The following is a 22,587-nucleotide window of genomic DNA, read 5'->3' as shown; positions in this document are numbered from 1 at the left end:
GCATTTTTGACCATTATCACACACAAAAAATGGAAACTTCATGGTCATTTCCTGTTGGAAAAGTAACAAAGTTATAATTAGCATATTCATTTTCTAAGATTTTAGGCTGTGTAATAATAGGTTGCAGCCAAAGGGTTGAAGGAAGAATAGTCTTTGTTGAAATTTTATCCATTTTATGTAATTACAATTATTATCCAGTAATAGTGATGAATTTTTGACAGTTATTGTTCATTGTAATGGAAGCAGCTGATGACTGAGCATTGGTACAGTGAAGGTAAGTCATCCTGTTGGTGGTAGACAGTAAGATTAACACCAAGGTAGAGTATCTGAAGTATAGTGGAAGTTGAGAGAGGTGGAAGGAATGATATAATGGAGGTGGTAAAGGAAGAATCAGATGTACAATCAGAGTGTGAGGTGGGTGACAAAATATTGGAGGTGGTAAAGGAAGAACCAGATGTACAGTTAGAGTGTGAGGTGGGTGACAAAATATTGGAGGTTGTAAAGGAAGAACCAGATGTACAGTTAGAATGTGAGGTGGGTGACAAAATATTGGAGGTGGTAAAGGAAGAACCAGATGTACAGTTAGAATGTGAGGTGGGTGACAAAATGTTCCTCAGTGACAATGAAACTGTCCTGGACACAGTGTCCTCAGCTGAAGTTAAGCAGTTTAGATGTTTAGAGAGTGGTAAAGCATTTGCTTTTAAGAACAGTCTTATCCAGCATGCAGTTGTTCATTCAAGAGTGAAGAATTTCAAGTGTGATGAATGTGGTAAACAATTTACAGATAAGAGTAATCTCACCAAACACCTATTAATTCATTCAGGAGTGAAGAATTTCAAGTGTGATGAATGTGGTAAACTATTTGCACAGAAGGGTAATCTCACTCAACACCTATTAATTCATTCAGGAGTGAAGAATTTCAAGTGTGATGAATGTGGTGGACGATTTCCACAGAAGGGTGATCTCACCAAACACCTATTAATTCATTCAGGAGTGAAGAATTTCAAGTGTGATGAATGTGGTAAACGATTTGCAAGGAAGGTTCATCTCACTCGGCACCTATTAATTCATTCAGGAGTGAAGAATTTCAAGTGTGATGAATGTGGTAAACGATTTGCAAGGAAGGTTCATCTCATTCAGCACCTATTAGTTCATTCAGGAGTGAAGAATTTCAAGTGTGATGAATGTGGTAAACGATTTGCAAGGAAGGGTGTTCTCACTCAACACCTATTATTTCATTCAGGAGTGAAGAATTTCAAGTGTGATGAATGTGGTAAACGATTTGCAAGGAAAGATGTTCTCATTCAACACCTGTTAATTCATGCAGGAGTGAAGAATTTCAAGTGTGATGAATGTGGTAGACGATTTGCACTGAAGGGTGATCTCACCAAACACTTATTAATTCATTCAGGAGTGAAGAATTTCAAGTGTGATGAATGTGGTAGACGATTTGCACTGAAGGGTGCTCTCACCAAACACTTATTAATTCATTCAGGAGTGAAGAATTTCAAGTGTGATGAATGTGGTAGACGATTTGCACTGAAGGGTGATCTCACCAAACACTTATTAATTCATTCAGGAGTGAAGAATTTCAAGTGTGGTGAGTGTGGTAAACAGTTTGGTCAGAAAAGCAATCTCACCAAACACCTATTAAATCATTGTAAAGGGAAGAGTTTCTAGTGTGCTTAATGTGGTAAACAGTTGACTCAGTTGATGTCATCTGACACTGTTTAATTCATTAAGGAGTGAAGAAATTCAAGTGTGATGAATAGGGTGAACAGTATTATTATGATCTCTCCAGTGTCAGTTCAGGAGTGAAAGAATTTGAAATGTGACGACTGGAAAACTGTGTAGAAAAAATTCGTATTCACTTGGCACCTGACAGTTCATTCTAGTGTAAGAACAATTATATAGTTATGATAAATGTGGCAAAACTTGTTGAAGAAATTAGGCTTTAACCAGGCAAGGTGCCATTCACTAACAAGTGAGGGAGAAGACATGTTTTATCTCTTAGGCTGGATTTTTTTTTTTTTTTTTTTTTTTAACCCTTTCAGGCACAGTCGCGCGATTCGCGTGATGTCGGCTTGCATTCCGCCAGACACAGTCACGCAACTCGCGTCCTTAAGGCCCCTTCAAGGCCCAAAAATATTCGTCAGAAAAAAACTTATAGGCCGATTTGCGTGATTTTTTGGCGCGTCTTAGGGTAGCCAAGGCCTACTGGAGGTAAGTCATTGGCAACACTGCTTTGCCTTATCAGCCTCAGCCCGCTCCCTCCAACCTCAGTGTTTGTTGAGCAGTCAGCCAGTGATGTTTGACAGCTCGTGGTTCCCTTTAAATCGTCCATAATTCTCCTCCTCTTGCCCAAGGCAAAGACCCTATTGAATCAGTGAGATAATACATTGTTTGTGAACATATAGTGATGTGATATTGTTGATGGAACATTCATATATGTATTGAAAAGCAATTCTGGCCGTTAGCAATCGTTGGGCCTTGGAGCCAGACACATGGTCAGTGTAGCGGGGTTGCACCACTCCACCCCCCCCCGTAGGCCATATGGCGTGAGTGGAAATACGTATATAAATGAAGCCAAGGCATAAATATATATTGTGTGAAACATACTGTGGATGGCTTGGTGAAATTATGGAGCCAGCAAGCGTTATGTGTGGCATGAAACAAAGTGTTGTGAAGGGGCAAACCTGAAGTTGGGAGGGGAGAATTACTGGTGTTTTTAGGGCTGGAATTATTGTGATTCTGATAGTGTAAATGCGTATGGAATTGTATGAAATATACGTCAAACAAGCTGCGAGTTTCCGTGAACGAGTGTGGTGTGTGCTAAAAATAGCGTTGCCTCATACTCTCAGGGAGAAGCTGACTCACACACACACTCTTCATAACTCCTTATCTTCAAATCCCTGGTCTAACTGGATCAACACCCCTGGAGGAAGTGAGTTCTGCAAATTTTGTTGATATATGTAATAATCTATTACCATTACCTCTCACACTTTCAGACAAATATCCATTTTCTCCTACAGATTACACATATGAAAGAAAGTAAATCTCCACAGCAGTAACTATAGAAGAGTTATGTTTATGTGTAGTAGGTTATAACAATAGAAAAACATCCATGGAAGATGTAATAGTCTGTACAGATAGGGGAAAAAAAGTTAGTAGCATAGTCTTCAGGCCGGTGTACGAGGAAGAAACAGTGTGTAAAAGTTGGTAGCGATCGGAAGAGTAACCTCACTTTGTCGGCCAATTACTCGAAAACTATTAGACTTATCGATTTCCTGTTACAACCATCATCAATACCACTAAATTCTACGTAAGATCAATACCAGAATGTAAGCCTTTGGTAGCGTTTTGGGGGGTAAAAGGCGAGAGAAATGTTTTTGTTCCTAGCGGTTGTTGTGTGACATGACAAGCGCTCGGAGTAATAACATCATTTTGTCGGCCAGTTACTCGAAAACTATTAGACTTATCGATTTTCTGTTACAACCATCATCAATACCACTAAATTCTATGTATGATCAATACCAAAATGTAAGCCTTTTGTAGCGTTTTGGGGGATAAAAGGCGAGGGAAATGTTTTTTTTTTTACCACGCGTTTGTTATCAGTGACATTCGCTCGGAGTAATAACCTCACTTTGTCGGCCAATTACTCGAAAACTATTAGACTTATCGATTTTCTGTTACAACCATCATCAATACCACTAAATTCTATGTATGATCAATACCAAAATGTAAGCCTTTTGTTGCGTTGTGGGGGATAAAAGGCGAGGGAAATGTTTTTTTCCCTCGCGTTTATCAGTGACATTCGCTCGGAGTAATAACCTCACTTTGTCGGCCAATTACTCGAAAACTATTAGACTTATCGATTTTCTGTTACAACCATCATCAATACCACTAAATTCTACGTGTAATCAATACCCGAATGTAAGCCTTTGGTAGCGTTTTGGGGGGTAAAAGGCGAGGGAAATGTTTTTCCTCGCATTTGTTATCAGTGACAAGCGCTCGGAGTAATAACCTCACTTTGTCGGCCAATTACTCGAAAACTGTTTGACTTATCGATTTTCTGTAACAACCATGATCTATACCACTAAATTCTACGTATGATCAATACCAAAATGTAAGCATTATGTTACGTTTTGTGCGATAAAAGACGGTGGAAATGAGTGTCTCTTCCCGGCTGTTACCATTGAGAAAGGCTCGTAGTAATACTCTCATTTTCTCTGCCAATTACTCGGAAACTATTGGACGTATCGATTTCACGTTTGAACCATGATGAAGAGCAGGAAATTCTATATATGTACAATACATAAAAATGTAATATTTCTCATAAGAATTCGTGGTTACGTAGACGGGAACATTGCGTACGCCATGCGCGCATCACGAAAGTCAATCACGCACGGAGTGCCTTGTACTTTTTTTCGATTTACTCGAGAACTATGAGGCGTATGGGGTTTTCCCGTCACAGTGGGAAAGCTGGATAATGGGGGCATATTACTATGTAATAAAAACGTTAGGTCCCTGGGAAAACTTAGCTCTCAGAGGTCAGTGAAAATTTTTCGAAAATGGCTCTCAGTTTTTGACCATTTTCTCGAAAAGTATACATCGTATCTAAACCAGATTGGTTTCGTTAGAAAGCTGATGAAATTCTCTATAAAAAAATATTAGATCATTTTCCTGTAGGATGGAAAACATTCAAACGGCGATGTTGGGAAGTCAAAAATGTTTACTCGACATGCCTTCCAGGGCTCATAACTTTCTGTGCTGTTGTTTTCCTGTGTTTTGGTCATGTTTATCAGATAGAACAAACATCCATGCATACCTGGACATAGGTTTCATGGGAATACATTGATTTTTGGGGGGCGAAAATAAGGCAAGAATGTGTTTCATTCGCTCAAATTTGCCGCGCGCGCGCTCACCGCCCGGGCGGCTTCGTAGTCGTAATTCCGGGATCAGAAAACTTATTGAAACTTATCGTGCGCGAAAGGGTTAATAACGACAGAGGAAGGAAAAACAAATGATTAAAAAAAATAATAATCCATACACCAGCTTACTGATGTCCTCTGTTCATAAAATATCTGTAACAGTTAGACTTGAACAGCTGTAGGTTTAAGTTTGGAGGGAAACATCTCCAGGAAAGTGAGTTCCAAAGAGATACAGTTCGGGGAATGAAACAGTTCTGATAGGCAGAAGTTCTGCAATATGACTGAATGACATTCCAGTCATGAGCGCTACCAGATGCCCGTGTAGCACGAGGGAAGGCATGGAGAGGTGGCAACATGGATGCAACTTCGTCTGAGCATTTGCCATACAAATCTTTGTAAAATAATGCAAGGGAGGCAACATTCCTTCGTACTTGTAGGGGAGGTAGTTTATTTGTAATGGCAGGGTTGTTAATAATTCTAACAGCCTTGTTCTGAATTTTGCATAATTGTTTTAATCCAACCTCTCCACATCTATTCCACAAGGGTGAGCAACATTCAAGCTGAGAGTGCACGTGACTCTTATAAATTAAAGGTAACTGCTCGTCTGTAATGGAAAATTTTTACAAGTGGATTGTAGAAAAAAAAAAAAAAAATTGAGTGCATTGGTCTGTAGCGCGCCTTTAGCTACTATTGGTACTTGTGGCAGGCCACCCCTCATGTAGCATGTCATACGATCTACTGAGCCAAGACACCATTAACCATGAGTGATAAAATAATATGAAACTCTAGATACAGTAAACCCTTAATATACTGAACCCGCTTTCAATGAATTTCAGTTTTAACAACCACTTTGAGTTGGCCGAACGTTCTTTTAAAGAACTTTGGTACAGTAATAGAATGGATGCGCAGGAAACACCTACCAGCATTGTGTCCCCCCCCACACACACACACACACACACACACTGTGTGTGCTTTAAACACATGTTTAATATACATGGAGCTGTTCTGTACTGTTTGCATTGCTATACTCTGTTAGGTAATACAGTACAATATTTAATGTAATGTAACAGCTGATATACAGTGAGTTTACCCACACTTTCCCTGTAAATACCGAACAACAAATGTACAGTAGTGTATGGGCAATGTACAGTATAGTGCAGATTTGTAGTGGTTTTCAATGACTGTGCCAGTGGTGGAATGCAGTTTATGTTTAATGTACATGCAGCTGTTCTGTACTGTTTGTTTTGCTATTCTCTGATCAGTAGTATTTAATGTAACAGGTAATGTACAGTGTCAGTTTTCTTTACCAACACTTTCCATGTAAATACTGAATGACAAATGTACGTAGATTTATCCGAGGTCTATTTGCAGTCTTTCATTGCAGTGCAGTTACTCCCAGAAAGGTAAGAATAAAAACATCAGTAAGTAAATAGAGCATTTATTAAGAAAATAACCATTTAGACCTACCTGTATGTTATTGTGTATGAGTTACGGCCAAACAGTGCTGTATTTTTAACAGTCTTTGTTCAGTAAAAGCCACAACGCCTGGGAAATTACTGAACAGCATGGTGTTTGGCTGTAATGTCAAGGGTCTGGTACAAATTAGTTGATTATATTGAGAGTGCACTGTATTAGGAGAGGGCTGTTCACCGTGATAGTTGTACAGGAGTACAGGGCATTCATTTAGTACACAGTAAACTGGGCAGCAAGGTACACTATATCCTGCACATCTGTACACAAAAATATTGTACATGTATGTATTGTTGGTCTATGGTTAGCAGCTTACTTTTTGTATGACATTTTATTATGAGATAATTATGTCTAAGCACATGGCAAGTGCTCCACCTTGTAGTGAGAGTAATCTTTGTTTTCACTTTACTGGGGCAGATCTAATGGAACACAATTTTTATGGTACTTTTGCCTCCTCAAGCTTTATTTTTGTCATGGGGAGGGGGGTACTTCAATTGCAAGTTAGAGCATGAGCTGGGTGCTTAGATCACTAATGTCAAGTATCCCGTGAAAAATATTGGGCAGAAATCAAGTAAGATATGTCACCATTAATGGCATTAGTACATGATATGTTTGTGGTGTACATTTTTCACCGACAGTGTATTCTTTCACCCAAATTACCATGCACTAGGAGATGTGCAGTATAATAGGAACACCTTACATCCAGCTAAATGCATGATAATATGAAGGCATATAAACAGAGGGTATGATGGAACTTGGCAGAAGGGCAAGATATGATAAAGTTTTAATAGCTGTGAAAGAAAAAGACCCGGGAATCTGTTGAAAGTATTTTCATTCATTCATCATCTAATCTTGTGTTACCCCATGAGGAGCGTAGGAGTGCAGGGCTAGGCACGTTGGTCCTGACATTTAACCCGCCCCATCCTGGCAGATTTTTAATCAGTGACTTCCCCCAATCCCAGCAGATTTTCAATTTTTTTTATTTTTTTTTTACTAAAACCTCCGCTTATTATGAGAAACATTGAAAATTCAAAGAGAAATCGCTCACCTGAGGTTTAACCCCTAACAGGCAGGCGACGTTACTTAACGTCCGTGCGTGAGGAGGCGGATGACGTTACGTAACGTCCAGCCATTTTCCGTCCTAATTTATTGGTGAAATTGGGTGATGAGGCATCCTTGTCACCTATTGTCCTGCCCTCAATTCTCCCAAACCTTGAAACAAGTAAAATAGAATATCTCTGTCTCTGTCTGTCTGTCTGTCTGTCTCTCTCTCTCTCTCTCTCTCTCTCTCTCTCTCTCTCTCTCTCTCTCTCTATATATATATATATATATATATATATGTATAAGTTGTAGTGTTATATTTGTTCAAGTAAAATAGTATATATGTATGTAAGTTATATTGTTGTAAGTGTTCAAGTAAAATAGAAAACACATACATAAGATTTTGAAGACAATGAATAGTGTAAAGAAAGCATAAATGATAAATATAGTGTTCAGTGGTGAAGAAAAAGCAAATGAATGAATAGTTTGTTAGCCTCCCCCCAGGCGCGCCTGGTGATTAGCTGCCTGCCCGCTCTTCACCCTCACTCCCCTCCTCCTCCCACAGCCAGCAGAGATGTATTACTGCGCATGTAACACCTCTTGTCTTCGTTTTTTATCCATTTTCATCGAATTATGCATGTTTATGCTTATTCCTTGATACTTTATTTTTCCAAAAATATGCTGCTCCACAGGGTAGTATAATTGATAAGTTGCCCACCCATAGGGGGTTAAAATGCTGATACAGGTAACAATACCCTTTCCTCACTGTGTTTTCTATGGGGCCTGGCTCCAGAGAAAACATATTCTATGGGTGGGGTAACTATTTCAAACCACTCATAAATGGTCGGCCCAAAGGACATAACGGCGGATCGTCGCGTTTGCGATTTGAGTAAATTTTGAATAACCGCGGGCAAGCAGGCTCCAGCTGGTATTGTCTATCAGTACCACCACCCTCTAGCTACAACTAGCATACTTTACCTTTGTACTACTGACCTCAGTTGTTGCCAAATATCGTGTTTTCCCGCCGTCCCCCCCCCCACCACGGCCCGGCCAGCCTGGCTGTGATACATGGCAGCGCTCTGAGCACTCAGAACTGTAAATCTGCGCTCTCCTCTCACAAGCAGTTTATGCTACTAGGAAACGCTTGTTTCCCCAGTTGTAACACTAGCTTTTTTTCTCACGGTTTGCCCCTGTTTAGCGTCAGTTTACTGCAGGCTTTCAAAGTGAGATTATGGCGAGTTCTAGCTCTTCCCAGTCAGTGCAAGCGGCCGCCAGGAAAGAGAATAAAGTGGCGGACGTAAGGCAGAATAAAAAGCGCGCCGTGGTGATCTTTTGGGAAGTAATATGATTGAAAATAATGTTGTATACATGTTTTTAGCTGTGAAAATGGAAATGTTTGTTGAGTGACGGGAAGACCGCCGCCTCAGTGCATGTCGGCCGTACACTCCGTTGATTTTAGCCTTATTTTCAGTGCTTATTGTACAAATACGGATTCCTAACTACCTTTACGTTGTAGTATAAAGTTTACTGTGACAGAATGAGGCTGTGGTAGAGGGGAAACCGGGTTGCTGGAGGTGTGAAAGTGAAGATTTGGTTACCAAATTTTGCAAGTCTCCACAAGTCCTTGGGTAGTCCAAGAAGGCTCAACACCTGTCTCTGGAGAAAGCTGAATGTAAGTACTATCTGCCCTACCAAGTATAATGTTCTAGGGTTAATCTCTGATTTTTGGCGAATATTTTCCTACAGGTACTCAGACCCCACTACAACCCCGCCACTCGGGGGGGAACAACTGTACACAGCCGCGTTTAAGGGGTTAAGCCACATGATGGTGCTATCCAGCCTGTGGTTAAGCCACATGATGGTACTATCCAGCCTGTGGTTAAGCCACATGATGGTACTATCCAGCCTGTGGTTAAGCCACATGATGGTGCTATCCAGCCTGTGGTTAAGCCACATGATGGTACTATCCAGCCTGTGGTTAAGCCACATGAGGTACTATCCAGCCTGTGGTTAAGCCACATGATGGTGCTATCCAGCCTGTGGTTAAGCCACGTGATGGTACTATCCAGCCTGTGGTTAAGCCACATGATGGTGCTATCCAGCCTGTGGTTAAGCCACATGATGGTGCTATCCAGCCTGTGGTTAAGCCACATGATGGTGCTATCCAGCCTGTGGTTAAGCCACATGATGGTGCTATCCAGCCTTTGGTTAAGCCATGTGATGGTGCTATCCAGCCTGTGGTTAAGCCACATGATGGTGCTATCCAGCTTGTGGTTAAGCCACGTGATGGTGCTATCCAGTCTGTGGTTAAGCCACATGATGGTGCTATCCAGCCTGTGGTTAAGCCACATGATGGTACTATCCAGCCTGTGGTTAAGCCACATGAGGTACTATCCAGCCTGTGGTTAAGCCACATGAGGTACTATCCAGCCTGTGGTTAAGCCACATGAGGTACTATCCAGCCTGTGGTTAAGCCACATGATGGTGCTATCCAGCCTGTGGTTAAGCCACGTGATGGTGCTATCCAGCCTGTGCTTAAGCCACGTGATGGTGCTATCCAGCCTGTGGTTAAGCCACATGAGGTACTATCCACTGCCGGATTAAGGGGGGGGCCCAAGGGGCCTGGGCCCTGGGCCACCCACCAAGAGGGGGCCTCCCACCAGAGCAACTTGTGTTCATTTCATTTCATGTTTATGCATTACATATTACAGCATTGGATGAATAGTCCCCGTTCAGTATTTCCTAACTAAAAGTGTCCTATTTATATATTAGGATTTAGGTTACCAGTCTGTGGTGTATGCCATTGGGGGAGTTGGAAGGGGGCCTCCCTTCCAAGCGGGCCCCGGGCCTCCCACATGCTTAATCCAGCCGTGGTACTATCCAGCCTGTGGTTAAGCCACATGATGGTACTATCCAGCCTGTGGTTAAGCCACATGATGGTGCTATCCAGCCTGTGGTTAAGCCACATGATGGTGCTATCCAGCCTGTGGTTAAGCCACATGATGGTGCTATCCAGCCTGTGGTTAAGCCACATGATGGTGCTATCCAGCCTGTGGTTAAGCCACATGATGGTGCTATCCAGCCTGTGGTTAAGCCATGGTCACATGGAGATATATTCAATTAACCCTTTGAGATTTTCGGCCCTCCGCCGATTGTGTCTGTGCCAGATTCAGCCTGGCGCACATACAGGTCACCGTCGTGCAGCAATATTTGTACTTAATTGGCCACTGTACACTAACTTTTTATGGTAGACTAATGAATGTGGTACCATTTTAAAGCTGAATAGTTGCTCTTTATCATAGTATGGTTGAAAAAGGTAAATACTGTAGCTAAAAGGCCAATACGACAAGTAGAAGTTACCCGAAAAGGAAAAATCTCACACCCTTCCGTAGAAAAATATTTGTAAAAAAAAAAAAACGTATTAGAGTTACATGAAATTTGATTGCACCATGTCAATCTACAGTAAAGTACCTTTCCATTGATTTATAGTTTATGGCAATTTACGTTAGTTTTCACAGAGAAAAGCGAAAGCTCTCACTGTCACACAGGCAAATATCCATGCTGGTAATACTGATATTATTCATGTCAAAAGCGAATTTATTATGCATATCTGTCTGATATACTTGTCAGTGTATAACCAAATAGTTCAAAAAGGATAAACAGGATAGTGTATTTAGAACAAGCCCAGATAGGATATGGAAAACATGCAAAAAAAAAATGTTGTTTCATATGACTCGAATTCGAGTTATCAGAATCTCAACGGTTGGATTTACGATGACTCGAAATTGCGTCTTCGGAATCTCAAAGGGTTAATAACAATCACAGGAGCAATAGCAAGAGAATGAAATTTCAGAAGATGGTCACGTGGGTAGTTCTGTCCAAACAAGAAAAGAAAAAATATATATTTCCCTGTGAGTGCCAGATGAATGATGGCCGTTCTCTTAAGTTTTACTAATGCAGGCATGAGTGTGGAAAAAGAAAAAAAGAAGTGATGACCACCAACCAGGATGCTGCAAGTCTGGCTATCTTAGTGATTAAAGAAGTGGAGTATGACTAGAAAATATATGTGGATATGTAAGTAGCTTGTCAGAAGGAGAAGTGAGAGCATTTATAAAATGGTCAGAGAACTTAATTTGGATGAGCCAGAAACCATGAGGCTGTGGATATGACTTAGTAAATCCCAACAGCTTCATGTGTTGTCTTGTTTTTGGTATGATTGACAAGTAAGATACCAAAGTGGGGAAGTCTGTGTCCGTGAGTGAGCAGCAGGCTTGGATGTAAGCAATAGCTGGTCAAACAAACTTCCAGTGTATAATCCCGTCATGCTTTTCAAATTATTTGTCATTTCATCCATAATAATATTGTTATATTATGTGATGATTCAACACAAAAATGAGCATTACAATTTATGTAATGAATAGAACATTAGCAAATTAGCACATTTGACTGTAATTATGGCCTCTTCTGTTTGTACTCATTGATAGATTGTGGGGCAGATCCTGATCTGGTTCAGATTTGAATCCAGATTTTGCTCCTCTGGTTTGTGATAACAGAACAATAGCTAGTTGTAAGGCTGATTTTACCTGTGATGGTTTTCCATAGTTCTGCATGGCCCTGTTGCCATGGATGATGATGATGATGAATTAAAATATCTATCTATCTATCTATATCTATCTATAGCCCGACGCCCTAATCCCGCAAAGGGTGGCCGCAGACAAAACGCCTCCAAGTCACTCTGTCACCCACCATTTGACTACCCTCCCCCCAACTCCCCCCTCCCTCCCTCATATACCTCTCAATTCCATCCCTCCACCTCATCCTCGGTCTATCCCTCCCTCTCCCTCCCTCCACCTCACCTACATACACCCTCTTTGTCAGTCTTCATTCTCCATTCTCTCCACATGTCCAAACCACCTCAATGTATTTCTCCTAATCTTCTCAACCACATCCACATCTACCCCACAACGTTCCTTCACTTCTTCATTCGTCAACCTGTCCCTCCACGTCACTCCACGTGCTCCTCTCAAGTAACTTATTTCCACTGCTCTCACTCTTGACTTGTTCCCCTCTTGCAAGGTCCACACCTCGTTTCCATACGTCAGGGTAGGGATCACAATACCATCATGCAGTGACTTCTTAACTTCCATACTCACCTCCCTATTTCTCATCACTGCTTTCAGTGTACCAACAACCTTCCTTCCCTGCTGTACCCTTTCACGTACTTCATCCCCCAAAGTTCCATCCCTACTCATCACACTACCCAAGTACAGTAACCCCTCCAATATCCGGATCAATAGAGTCATCGGTAGGTTCGGATATTGGTTTCGTCCGGATATTGGGCCCCAGCTTATGGACTTGTACTTATGGACCCTAACTCAGAGAAACACCTATACAACTCCCTCCGGACATGCATAGCACCTATTTAACACCCAAATCACACCAATAAGGCACATAAATGACTGAAATAAATGCAAAAGAAACATAAAATGTGGGTTTAGAAGTATGTTCATACATTAATAAACATTCTGGTACTTATGGACTCTAACCGAACCTAACTCTGAAAAACACATTCCTACTGCACATGCATGAGGTAAGTATAGTATGGAAAGAAGTACAGTATGACACATTCTGGTAAGTATAGTATGGAAAAAAGTACAATATGAAACATTCTGGTAAATATAGTATGGAAAATAGTACAACATGAAACATTCTGGCTACTTACAGCAAGTCCCTGGCCACCTTGATGAATAACCGCCTCCTCTCGGACTCTGACAGTAAGAACGATTTCCTGAAGCACTTGCACTACACTCTTCCTGAAGTCTTGCACTGAACTTAGTCACTAACACACAGAAGTCGGTGTTTTTCAGTGTTCACTTTAGTCCAAATAATGTTCCATTTTACTTTAAGTGTTGCACATTAACTTTTCCCAAGTTTTTTTAATTTTCCAAAGCCAAAACAAAGAAGATTAGTTACGTTAAATTTCTTTTCTACTGAGTCTTTTCTCCCAACTTGAAAACCTTAACACAACACACCGTTTTTTTCACTGCACAACGCTCAAAATTCCCGTGTGGTCTAGTGGAGAAGTTCTTGCTGTTTATTCACTGTCAGAGTCCGAGAGTATCACTGGCAGGTGACCAAGGGGTGCATCGGTGGGTCGTGGTGATGGCGTACCGACTACAGAAGACTCTGAGGAAAGCCGCAAACTCACATCGAGCGATGACTCCACTGTAGTTGATGTGCTGGGCTGTGGCTCGGAGCATGAGGGCCTGTCTTGGGGAGGCAACAGAGTGGAACCAGGGCTTGGCACAGCGGGGGTCACGGGCCTGAAAAAACTGTCAATCGTTGACTGACGCAAGGACCGACGATTCTGGCGATTGATGATGAGCTGCCGGAAAGCACGCACTTCCTCCACGAGTCCCAAGGGCCCCATCTCCCTGTCGCAGTCTGGGTGTTCCAGGTAGTCTAGGACGAACTCTAGATGTTCCCGGAGTGCGCTCAGCTTGGGGATGGCTGGAGTAGTGTCCTGCTGAGAGGAGTCCGCATCATCATCACCTTCGTCGTCAGAATCTTCAAGTTCGGGACTGACACCAGCAACCGAAGACGCGATCTCGATATCAGACAAGGTCTGATACCCAGGATCACCCTCGTCATCGTCCAACCACTCACGAACATCGTCCACATCAACATTGTCGCCGTGCGTACGTAGCCGTGCATGGAAGTCATCCACGTCAAACCCTAGGAAATCGTACTCCACATCTGTTCCGAGAAGCAGACGAGACCAACCATTTTCAAGAGTTTTCACAGGGACTTCCTTCCATGCACTAGCCCAGTTGTACAGCGCAGACTTGATGTTGTAGCGGCGAAGGTTTTCCAAAGTCCGCTTGCCTCGAGTGTCACGTCCTTCCCTGCGCTCGTCCTCGTCCTCGAGGACAACCATCACCTCGTCCAGGAACTTCCGACGGTACAGGCGCTTTGTTGCCACGATCACTCCTTGGTCCATTGGTTGAATGAGAGCAGTCGTATTAGGTGGCAGAAACATGCACCTAATATGGCCATTTTCAGCAACCAAGTCCTTGTCGCACGGGTGGGCAGGTGCATTGTCGAGGAGAAGGAGAACCTTTACCTGGTCGCGAGGAATTCCCAGTGTCTTGGTCTGGTAATGGATGACCTCCTTGATGAAGTGATGGTGAAACCAGTCTTTGAAAATCACAGCTGTGAACCATGCTTTCAAAGAATGGTACCATACGACAGGAAGGACATCCATCACCCCACGAAGGCACCGAGGCTGCTTTGCACGGCCAACAATAACGGGCTTATGCCGGTGCATGCCGTTAGCATTGGCTCAACACAAAGCAGATATCCGTTCCTTAGAAAGCTTGCGGCCAGGTACACGCTTCTCTGTCTCATCGGCTAGAGTGTTCGTTGGCACCGAGCGATAGAATAGGCCAGTTTCGTCAGCATTATAGACTTGACCGAGAGTGAGGCCCTACCTGTCGATCAAGCCTTTCACCTTGTGCCGAAACTCGTCCACTCCATCCTCGTTAGCGTCCAATGCTTCGCCATGTGCTTTACGGTTAGTAAGGCCATGTCGTAACTTGAACGCGAAGAGCCAACCCTCGGATGCCTTGAAGTCAAGGGCGTCGTGAAGACTTGCAAACTTCTCAGCAGCAGCCTTCAGCTCCGTTCCACGTACCATCACACCAGCTGCACGTTGCTGTCGATACCAAATCAACGTGGAGCGGTCGATCTCTGCATACTTGGGGGTAAACATAACCTTCCTCTCCACGTTGCGTTTGCTTCTCAACGAGAAGTCAGCCGTGTACTGCATGAGCTTGTCTCGGGAACGCTTGATATCGAACAAAGTCGACCGGGCCAGGTTGAACTCGCGGAGAATGCGTGAGGAAGACCAACCCGCATCAACTTTCTCCAATATCTCCCGTTTCTTCTCCAGAGTCAACACCACTCTCTTCCTTTTCTCAGGAGTCGGGGCCATCATCACACACACTAAGTAGGGCAGAGAGCAGCAGGAGGCCTTGCAGCAAGTACGGCACCACCACAAAAGCGAGCACATGGGCAGCCATGGCTAACAGCATAGGTCTTGTCGGGGTGAGAGACAGGCGGGAAGTGGGGAGGATGCAGCGGCACTCTATCGGACGTCGGAGGAATGACGAACCAAAACAATGCTCTCACGCGGCGCGCGCGGCAAGTTCAAATTACAGACAGCAAAAAAAATCGATTTTTTTTTTTTTTTTTTTTTTTTTTTTTTTTTGAATTTCCGGACCATTTTGGGAATGTTTGATCCCAGGACGATAAGGTTCGGTTAGTGGGGATGTTCGGTTATTGGGCGTCCGGATATTAGAGTGATTACTGTACTTGAATGCACTCATGTTCTCCATATCCTCACCATCCAACCTCACTGCACACTCTGTGACTTCATTCCTCTCAAACACCATAACTTTACTTTTGTTTACATTAACTTTCAGCTTCCTCCTCCTACACACTGTCCCAAATTCATTCACCAAACCTTGCAACTCCCATTCATCTTCACTCAACAATACTGTATCATCAGCAAACAGCAACACCGGAAGCTTCGAAATCTCACCCACATTCATTAGGGCCAGCCCTACATCCACTGCCCTACCTTGCACCTCCTTTACAACCCCATCCATATATATATTAAACAGCCATGGGGACATCACACACCCCTGTTTTAGTCCCACATTGAGATCAAAGAACTCACTCAGCTCACCATCCACTCGCACCGTAGCCCTAGCTCCCTCGTACATACTCTTCACAGCACTCAACAATTTCCCCTCCACTCCACATATTCTTAATACCTTCCACATACCTTGCTTATCTATTCTGTCATAAGCTTTCTCCAAGTCCATGAAGGCAGCATACACTTTCCTTCCCTTCTCTAGATACTTCTCCGCTAAACATCTTAGAACAAATTTCTGATCTACACACCCCTTTCCCTTCCTAAATCCCCCTTGTTCTTCTCCAACTAGCTCCTCTGTCATATGCCTAACCTTATCAATGAGTATTCTACCATATATTTTACCAGTCACACTAAGAAGGCAAATACCTCTATGGTTATCACATACTTCTCTCTCCCCTTTTCCTTTGTACAGAGGAACAATTATACCTGATTTCCAGTCCTCTGGAACCCTTCCCTCTTCCCAAGCCAATCTACACAACTTCCATATCCACTCCACAACAATCTCACCCCCATACCTAAGCATTTCACCACACATTCCATCAATTCCTGGGGCCTTTCCCAGCTTAATCTTCTTCATCGCTTCCACTACTTCCACCCTACTGATCTCTTCCTCCCTCCTCTCATCTCTTCTTCTCCCAGCCATTCCCCAACCACTTATACTCACACTGCTCTCACTATCAACATTCAACAAATCCTCAAAGTGCTCCTTCCATCTCCTCAATTTCTCTCTCTTCTCCACCAACAATCTATTATTCCTATCTTTCACTCCCCTATTATTTCCCCTTTCACACTGCCTTACTTTCTTTACCTCCTTCCAAAACAATTTCTTACTCTCCCTCCATTTCACACTCAGATTCCTCCCAAACTCTTCATCCAGTTTCTTCTTACTCTCCTTCACCAGTCTCTTAACATCCCTTCTCCTGCTCACATATACCTCTCTCTTCTCTCTCTCATCTTCTCGCCTACCTCTACTCGCCAACCATTCACCATATGCCTTCTTCTTTTGTTCCACAGCTCGTTTCACCTCATCATTCCACCATGCTCTCCCTTGTACACCCTTGCATCTCCTCCTCACTCCACAAACCGCCTCACACGCTGCGCCTATCTCTTCCATGAATATCTTACATACGTCTTCCACCCCTTCCATCTGCTCTAGCTCATCCCTTCCCAATCTTTCTTCCACTATGCTCTTATACTCTGTCATTTTCTCACTATCTTGCAATTTCTCGACTCTTCTCACAGGGGCTGCTTCCTCCTGTTTTCCCCTTCGCCTCCTCAACAACTTTCTTTGCATCTTTACCTTGGCCATCACTAAGTGATGGTCCGAGACTCCATTCCCCCACCCTCTCCACATTCTTGCATCCAGCACTTGTCTTCTCATTCGCTCATCCACACACACGTAGTCTATCATTGCCTTTCGTTCAACAAGTTCACCATCCATCCTCCTCATTACTCTCCATGTATACCGGTGAATCATCTTATGACGAAAGTAGGTGTTGGCTATTACCAACCCCTTACAAGCACAGATGTCCACCAAAGCACTACCATTCCCATCCACTTCAGCTGGCACACCCCACTGACCAACCACTCCATCCACTCGTAGATTTTGCTCCTCTGGTTTGTGATAACAGAACAATAGCTGGTTGTAAGGCTGAATTTACCTGTGATGTTTTTCCATAGTTCTGCATGGCCCTGTTGCCATGGGTGATGATGATGATGAATTAAACTGCATGACTAATATCCCTGCTTGTCGTAAAAGGCGACTAAAAGGGTTGGCGGAGGGTTAGTGCCCCTCCCCGGAAAACAACTAACTAAAAAAACAAACAAGAAGCCTTGGACAAGGACTGACCAAACGATGACGACCCAGGACCGGACAAAGGACTTGGTAATGAGTATATGGAATGTAAGAGGAGCGAATGATGAGTTGAAAGAGAGATTGTCCAGGTGCTTGAGGGTGCGAAAGTGGATGTATGTGGAATAACTGAAACAAAATGGAGAGGAGAAAGTGTGAGAGAATGGGAGTATGGATGGGGTATATGTGCAGGAGTAGATGAGAATGAGATGGCAAAGGAAGGAGTGTGTATAGTTGTGAGTAAAAGATGGAAGAAGAGCATAAGACAGTATGGATCAGTTGGGTCAAGGATTGTGTGGGTAAAGTTGAAAGTTGGAATACAAATGTGGTCGATTGTGTGTGTGTATGCGCCAACGCAAGATCGTGCTAGAAGAGTGAGAGAAGAGTTCTGGACAAATGTGGAAGTGTGCATGGAAAAGTTTGGAAGGAATGAGAGAGTGTTTTTGATTGGTGATATGAATGGTAAAGTTGGTAATGTGAAGGTGGATGGAATAGTTGGTGAGTGGGGTGTGCCTGCCGAGATAGATGAGAATGGGAGTGCGTTAGTGGACATTTGTGCTGGGAGGGGGTTGGTGATAGCCAATACCCTCTTCAGGCATAAAATGATCCACAGGTATACATGGCGAGTGATGAGAAGGGTGGGTGGTGAACTGAATGAAAGGAAGGCAATGATTGATTATGTGTGTGTGGATGAAAGGATGCGAAGATGTGTAAAGGATGCAAGAGTGTATAAAGGTTGGGGGAGTGGACTTTCTGACCACTACTTGGTGGTGGCCAGAATTAGGATGCAAGTGAGATGGAGGAATAGAAGAAGGGAAAGACGAGAGGAAGGAGTAGTTGCAAGGAGAGTGGAAAGGTTACAAGAGGATGAGAAAAAGGCAGAGTATAAGAGAGAAGTGGAGGAACGATTAGGCAAATATGAATTGGAGCAGATGGGAGACGTGGAAGGTGTGTGTAAGATATTTACAGAAGAAATATGTGCACCATGTGATGTGGTGTGTGGAAGGAAGAGAAGGCGGAGGGGGGTGCAAGGAACAGCGTGGTGGACTGAAGAGGTGAAACAGGCTGTGAAACAAAAGAAGAAAGCATACAATGAATGGGTGAGAAATAGGGGCGTGGAAGAAGTTGAGAGGCGGAAGAGAGAGTTATATGTGGAAAGGAAGAGAGAGGTGAAAAGATTAGTAAGAGAGAGTAAGAAGAGAGTGGATGAGGAATTTGGAAGGAATTTGAGTGTATAGTGGAGGGACTGTAAGAAAATGTTCTGGAGAGAAGTGAAAAGAGTAAGACAGGGTGGAAGTGAAGTTAGCAGGGGAGTGAAAGATAAAAATGGTAGATTACTAGTGGAGAAGGGAGAAAAAGTGAGCAGATGGAGAGAACACTTTAAGGAATTGTTGAACGTAGAGGATGGAAGTAATGCGAGTATAAGTGGCTAGGGAATGGCTGGGAGAAGGAGGGAGGTGAGAAGACAGGAAGAAATCAGTAGGATAGAAGTTGTGGAAGCAATGAAGAAAGTTAAATCAGGGAAAGCCCCAGGAATTGATGGAGTGTGTGGTGAAATGCTGAAGCATGGGGGAGAGATAGTAGTAGAATGGATGTGGAAGATGTGCAGATTGGCCTGGGAGGAAGGTAGAGTCCCGGAGGATTGGAAGTCAGGTATAATTATTCCCTTGTACAAAGGAAAAGGGGAAAAAGAAGTGTGTGGTAATCATAGGGGCATTTGTCTTCTTAGTATAATAGGAAAAGTGTATGGTAGGATACTTATAGACAGAGTTAGAGAAAGAACAGAGAAATTAGTTGGAGAAGAACTGGGAGGCTTTAGGAAGGGAAGAGGTTGTGTAGATCAGATATTCATTCTTAGATCTTTAGTGGAAAAGTTTCTAGAGAAGGGAAAGAAATTGTATGCGGCTTTCATGGATTTGGAGAAAGCATATGACAGGGTGGATAGACAAGGATTGTGGAAAGTGTTAAGAATATATGGAGTAGATGGGAAGTTGTTGAATGCTGTGAAGAGTATGTACGATGGTGCGAAGGCTGCAGTGCGTGTAGATAGTGAACTAAGTGAAGTTTTCTCTTTGAAAGTTGGTTTGAAACAGGGATGTGTCATGTCTCCATGGTTGTTCAATCTGTACATGGATGGGGTAATAAAAGAGGTACAAGGTAGGGTAGTGGATGTTGGAGTGGCCCTGGTGAGAGAGGATAGTGTTTGGAAACTCCCTGTACTGTTGTTTGCAGATGATACTGTGTTGTTGTGTGAAGACGAAGGGGAGCTGCAAGGCTTGGTGGATGAGTTTGAGAGAGTATGTAAGAAACCGAACCTAAAGGTGAATGTAGGGAAGAGTAAAGTGATAGTCTTTGAGAGAGGTGAAGTTAGTGAATGTACAACGAGGTTAGATGGTGAGGAATTGGAAGATGTGAGTACATTTAAGTATTTGGGTAGTGTGATGAGTAAGGATGGAGGTTTGGAGGGTGAAGTGCTTGAAAGGGTACAGCAGGGAAGAAAGGTTTCTGGTTCCTTGAAAGCAGTGATAAGAAACAGGGAAGTGAGCATGGAAGTGAAAAAGTTACTACATGACAGTATTGTGATACCAACTCTAACGTACGGAAGTGAAGCTTGGACATTGTTGGAAGGACACAAGTCAAGAGTGAGAGCAGTGGAAATGAGTTATTTAAGAGGAGCCTCTGGAGTCACGTGGAGAGACAGGCTGACGAATGAGGATATAAAGGAGCGTTGTGGTGTGGATGTGGATGTGATAGGAAGCGTTATGAGGAACACACTGAGGTGGTTTGGCCATGTGGAGAGGATGGAGGGTGAAAGACTGACGAAGAGAGTGTATGTGAGCGAGGTGGAGGGGGGAAGAGGGAGGGGGAGGCCGAGGATGAGATGGAGGGATGGGGTGGAGAGGTATATGAGAGAGGGGGGGGTGAGTTGGGAGCAGGGCAGTGAAATGGCGGGGGACAGGGCGACTTGGAGGCGATTTGTTTTTGGCCACCCCAAACGGGATTGGGGCGCCTGGCAATAGATAGATAGATAGACTAATATTTTTGCTGTGTACAATTTTATGGCAGATATGAGATAAATGCCATGTATAGTATGTATGTGTGGAAGCTTGGAGGGGTAATCATCAAGGAGACACAATATCACCTTATTTTGCCCCCCTCCCCTTCTCTCTCTCTTTTTTTTTTTTTTTTTTTTTTTTTTTTTTTTTTTTTTTTTAAGTGCAATTTTGAATTTCAACGGACACCATCTTGTGCACAAAACAGATGGACATCATCTTAGAATATGATTTTTTCACAAATTTTCCGCTCATCTTTGGTGATTTGCCCAAACCAAGCCTGGTGATTGGAACATAATTTTGTTAATTCTAGCCTGCCCATACCCTACCCAACCTAAGTTTTTGTAACCTTACTTAATTTAGCCAGACCAAACCTATTGTAACCTAACCTTTGACCATACCTAACCTAATTTTGCCTGTCCTACCTAACTTAACCTATTATAAGCTGACTCAGCTGAGCATTACAACATTTATCCTATCCTAACAAATTTCCATAATCTAACCTTAATAATCCTAACCTGCTGGTTGTGGCATGTATAAAATTGTGACGCCCTTATAATGCAGTACAGGATGCTGGTCCATTTGTTCCCCTGTTGTGTAAGTGGGATTAGCTTAGTGGTTTATATGTGCAGGTGTGAGGAACCCTCTAGATTTTAAGTGTTTTGCTGTAGGATTAGGCTAATGTAAGTTTGGAGATGTGAAGAACACATTCTAGAAATTAAGTGTTATGCTGTATGATTAAGTTAATGGTTTATATCTGGAGATGAGGAACATTTTAGAGATTATATGTTGTGCCATAGGATTAGATGAGTACTTTGTATGTGGAGTTGTGAGGAGCATTCTTGAAATTATGCCATAGGATTAGGCTAACGTTTTATGTCTGGTTATAGCAGGAACATTCAAGAAACATGGACATATCTTATCTTAGGAATTTGTTTTTGTCATTATTGTTATTATGTAATGTTGATTTGAGTGCATTATTACGTGGGAAAATGTGAGTTCCCTCCCAGGCTGTAGAATATCCTGTGTTGTTGTGGAGATGGAGTCACCTGGGGGGGGAAGGTGTTATATAAAGGGATCGTTGTGCCTCCTACTGTAGTTTAGTGTGTTCACGGTAGCCGACAGAGACCAGTACAGAGTGGAGAGTAGTCAGTCAGACAATGACTGTTAATCAGTGAAAGACAGAGTAGTCAGCCAGTTAACTGACAATGAATATTAGGGAGTGATGATGAAGGTAGTGTGAGAGGGAAATGTGCCACCATGTTTTGCAAGTGTAACTCAGCTGTGCCTGGAAGAAGTAAAACCCTACAATGTTCAGTGGCCTTTGATTAATGTCCTGGCTTGTGTACTCATTGTTCTTGACACATCAACAAACTCTGCAGTGCTACAAATTGGCATCAGGAGTGGGATATGTTTTGAGAGATGGAGATGCATGGACAGGTTGCCAAAACAGTGGATATATCTCTGGCAGATATGCTTGCAGTGTTAGGAGCACAGCAAGAACAAAAGAAATACTTGCAG

The 22,587-nt window shown here is 42.9% G+C and overlaps 1 protein-coding gene across 1 annotated transcript; it reads left to right on the top strand.

Moving 5' to 3' along the window:
* Positions 1–249: 249 nt before the first annotated feature.
* Positions 250–21,723, top strand: LOC145399271 (uncharacterized). Its single transcript, XM_080271950.1, has 3 exons — positions 250–274; positions 908–1,511; positions 21,699–21,723. Exons 1-3 carry the CDS (start codon positions 250–252, stop codon positions 21,721–21,723), a joined length of 654 nt encoding a protein of 217 aa, XP_080128076.1.
* Positions 21,724–22,587: the final 864 nt, after the last annotated feature.

Source organism: Coenobita brevimanus, chromosome 48, assembly GCF_032717465.1.
Source record: "Coenobita brevimanus isolate Jiangsu-jjx chromosome 48, ASM3271746v2, whole genome shotgun sequence".
Classification (NCBI taxonomy): Eukaryota; Metazoa; Arthropoda; class Malacostraca; order Decapoda; family Coenobitidae; genus Coenobita; species Coenobita brevimanus.
This window is presented reverse-complemented; position numbering and strand designations above follow the sequence as displayed.

What these genes read in the sequence shown, in the direction of transcription:
- LOC145399271 (XM_080271950.1), top strand. Translation starts at nt 250, where the DNA reads ATGACTGAGCATTGGTACAGTGAAG. An exon ending in TGAGCATTGGTACAGTGAAG is followed by an intron (nt 275 to 907) that starts GTAAGTCATCCT and finishes TAATTCATTCAG; the next exon opens with GAGTGAAGAATTTCAAGTGT. An exon ending in TCAGGAGTGAAGAATTTCAA is followed by an intron (nt 1,512 to 21,698) that starts GTGTGATGAATG and finishes TTATATGTGCAG; the next exon opens with GTGTGAGGAACCCTCTAGAT.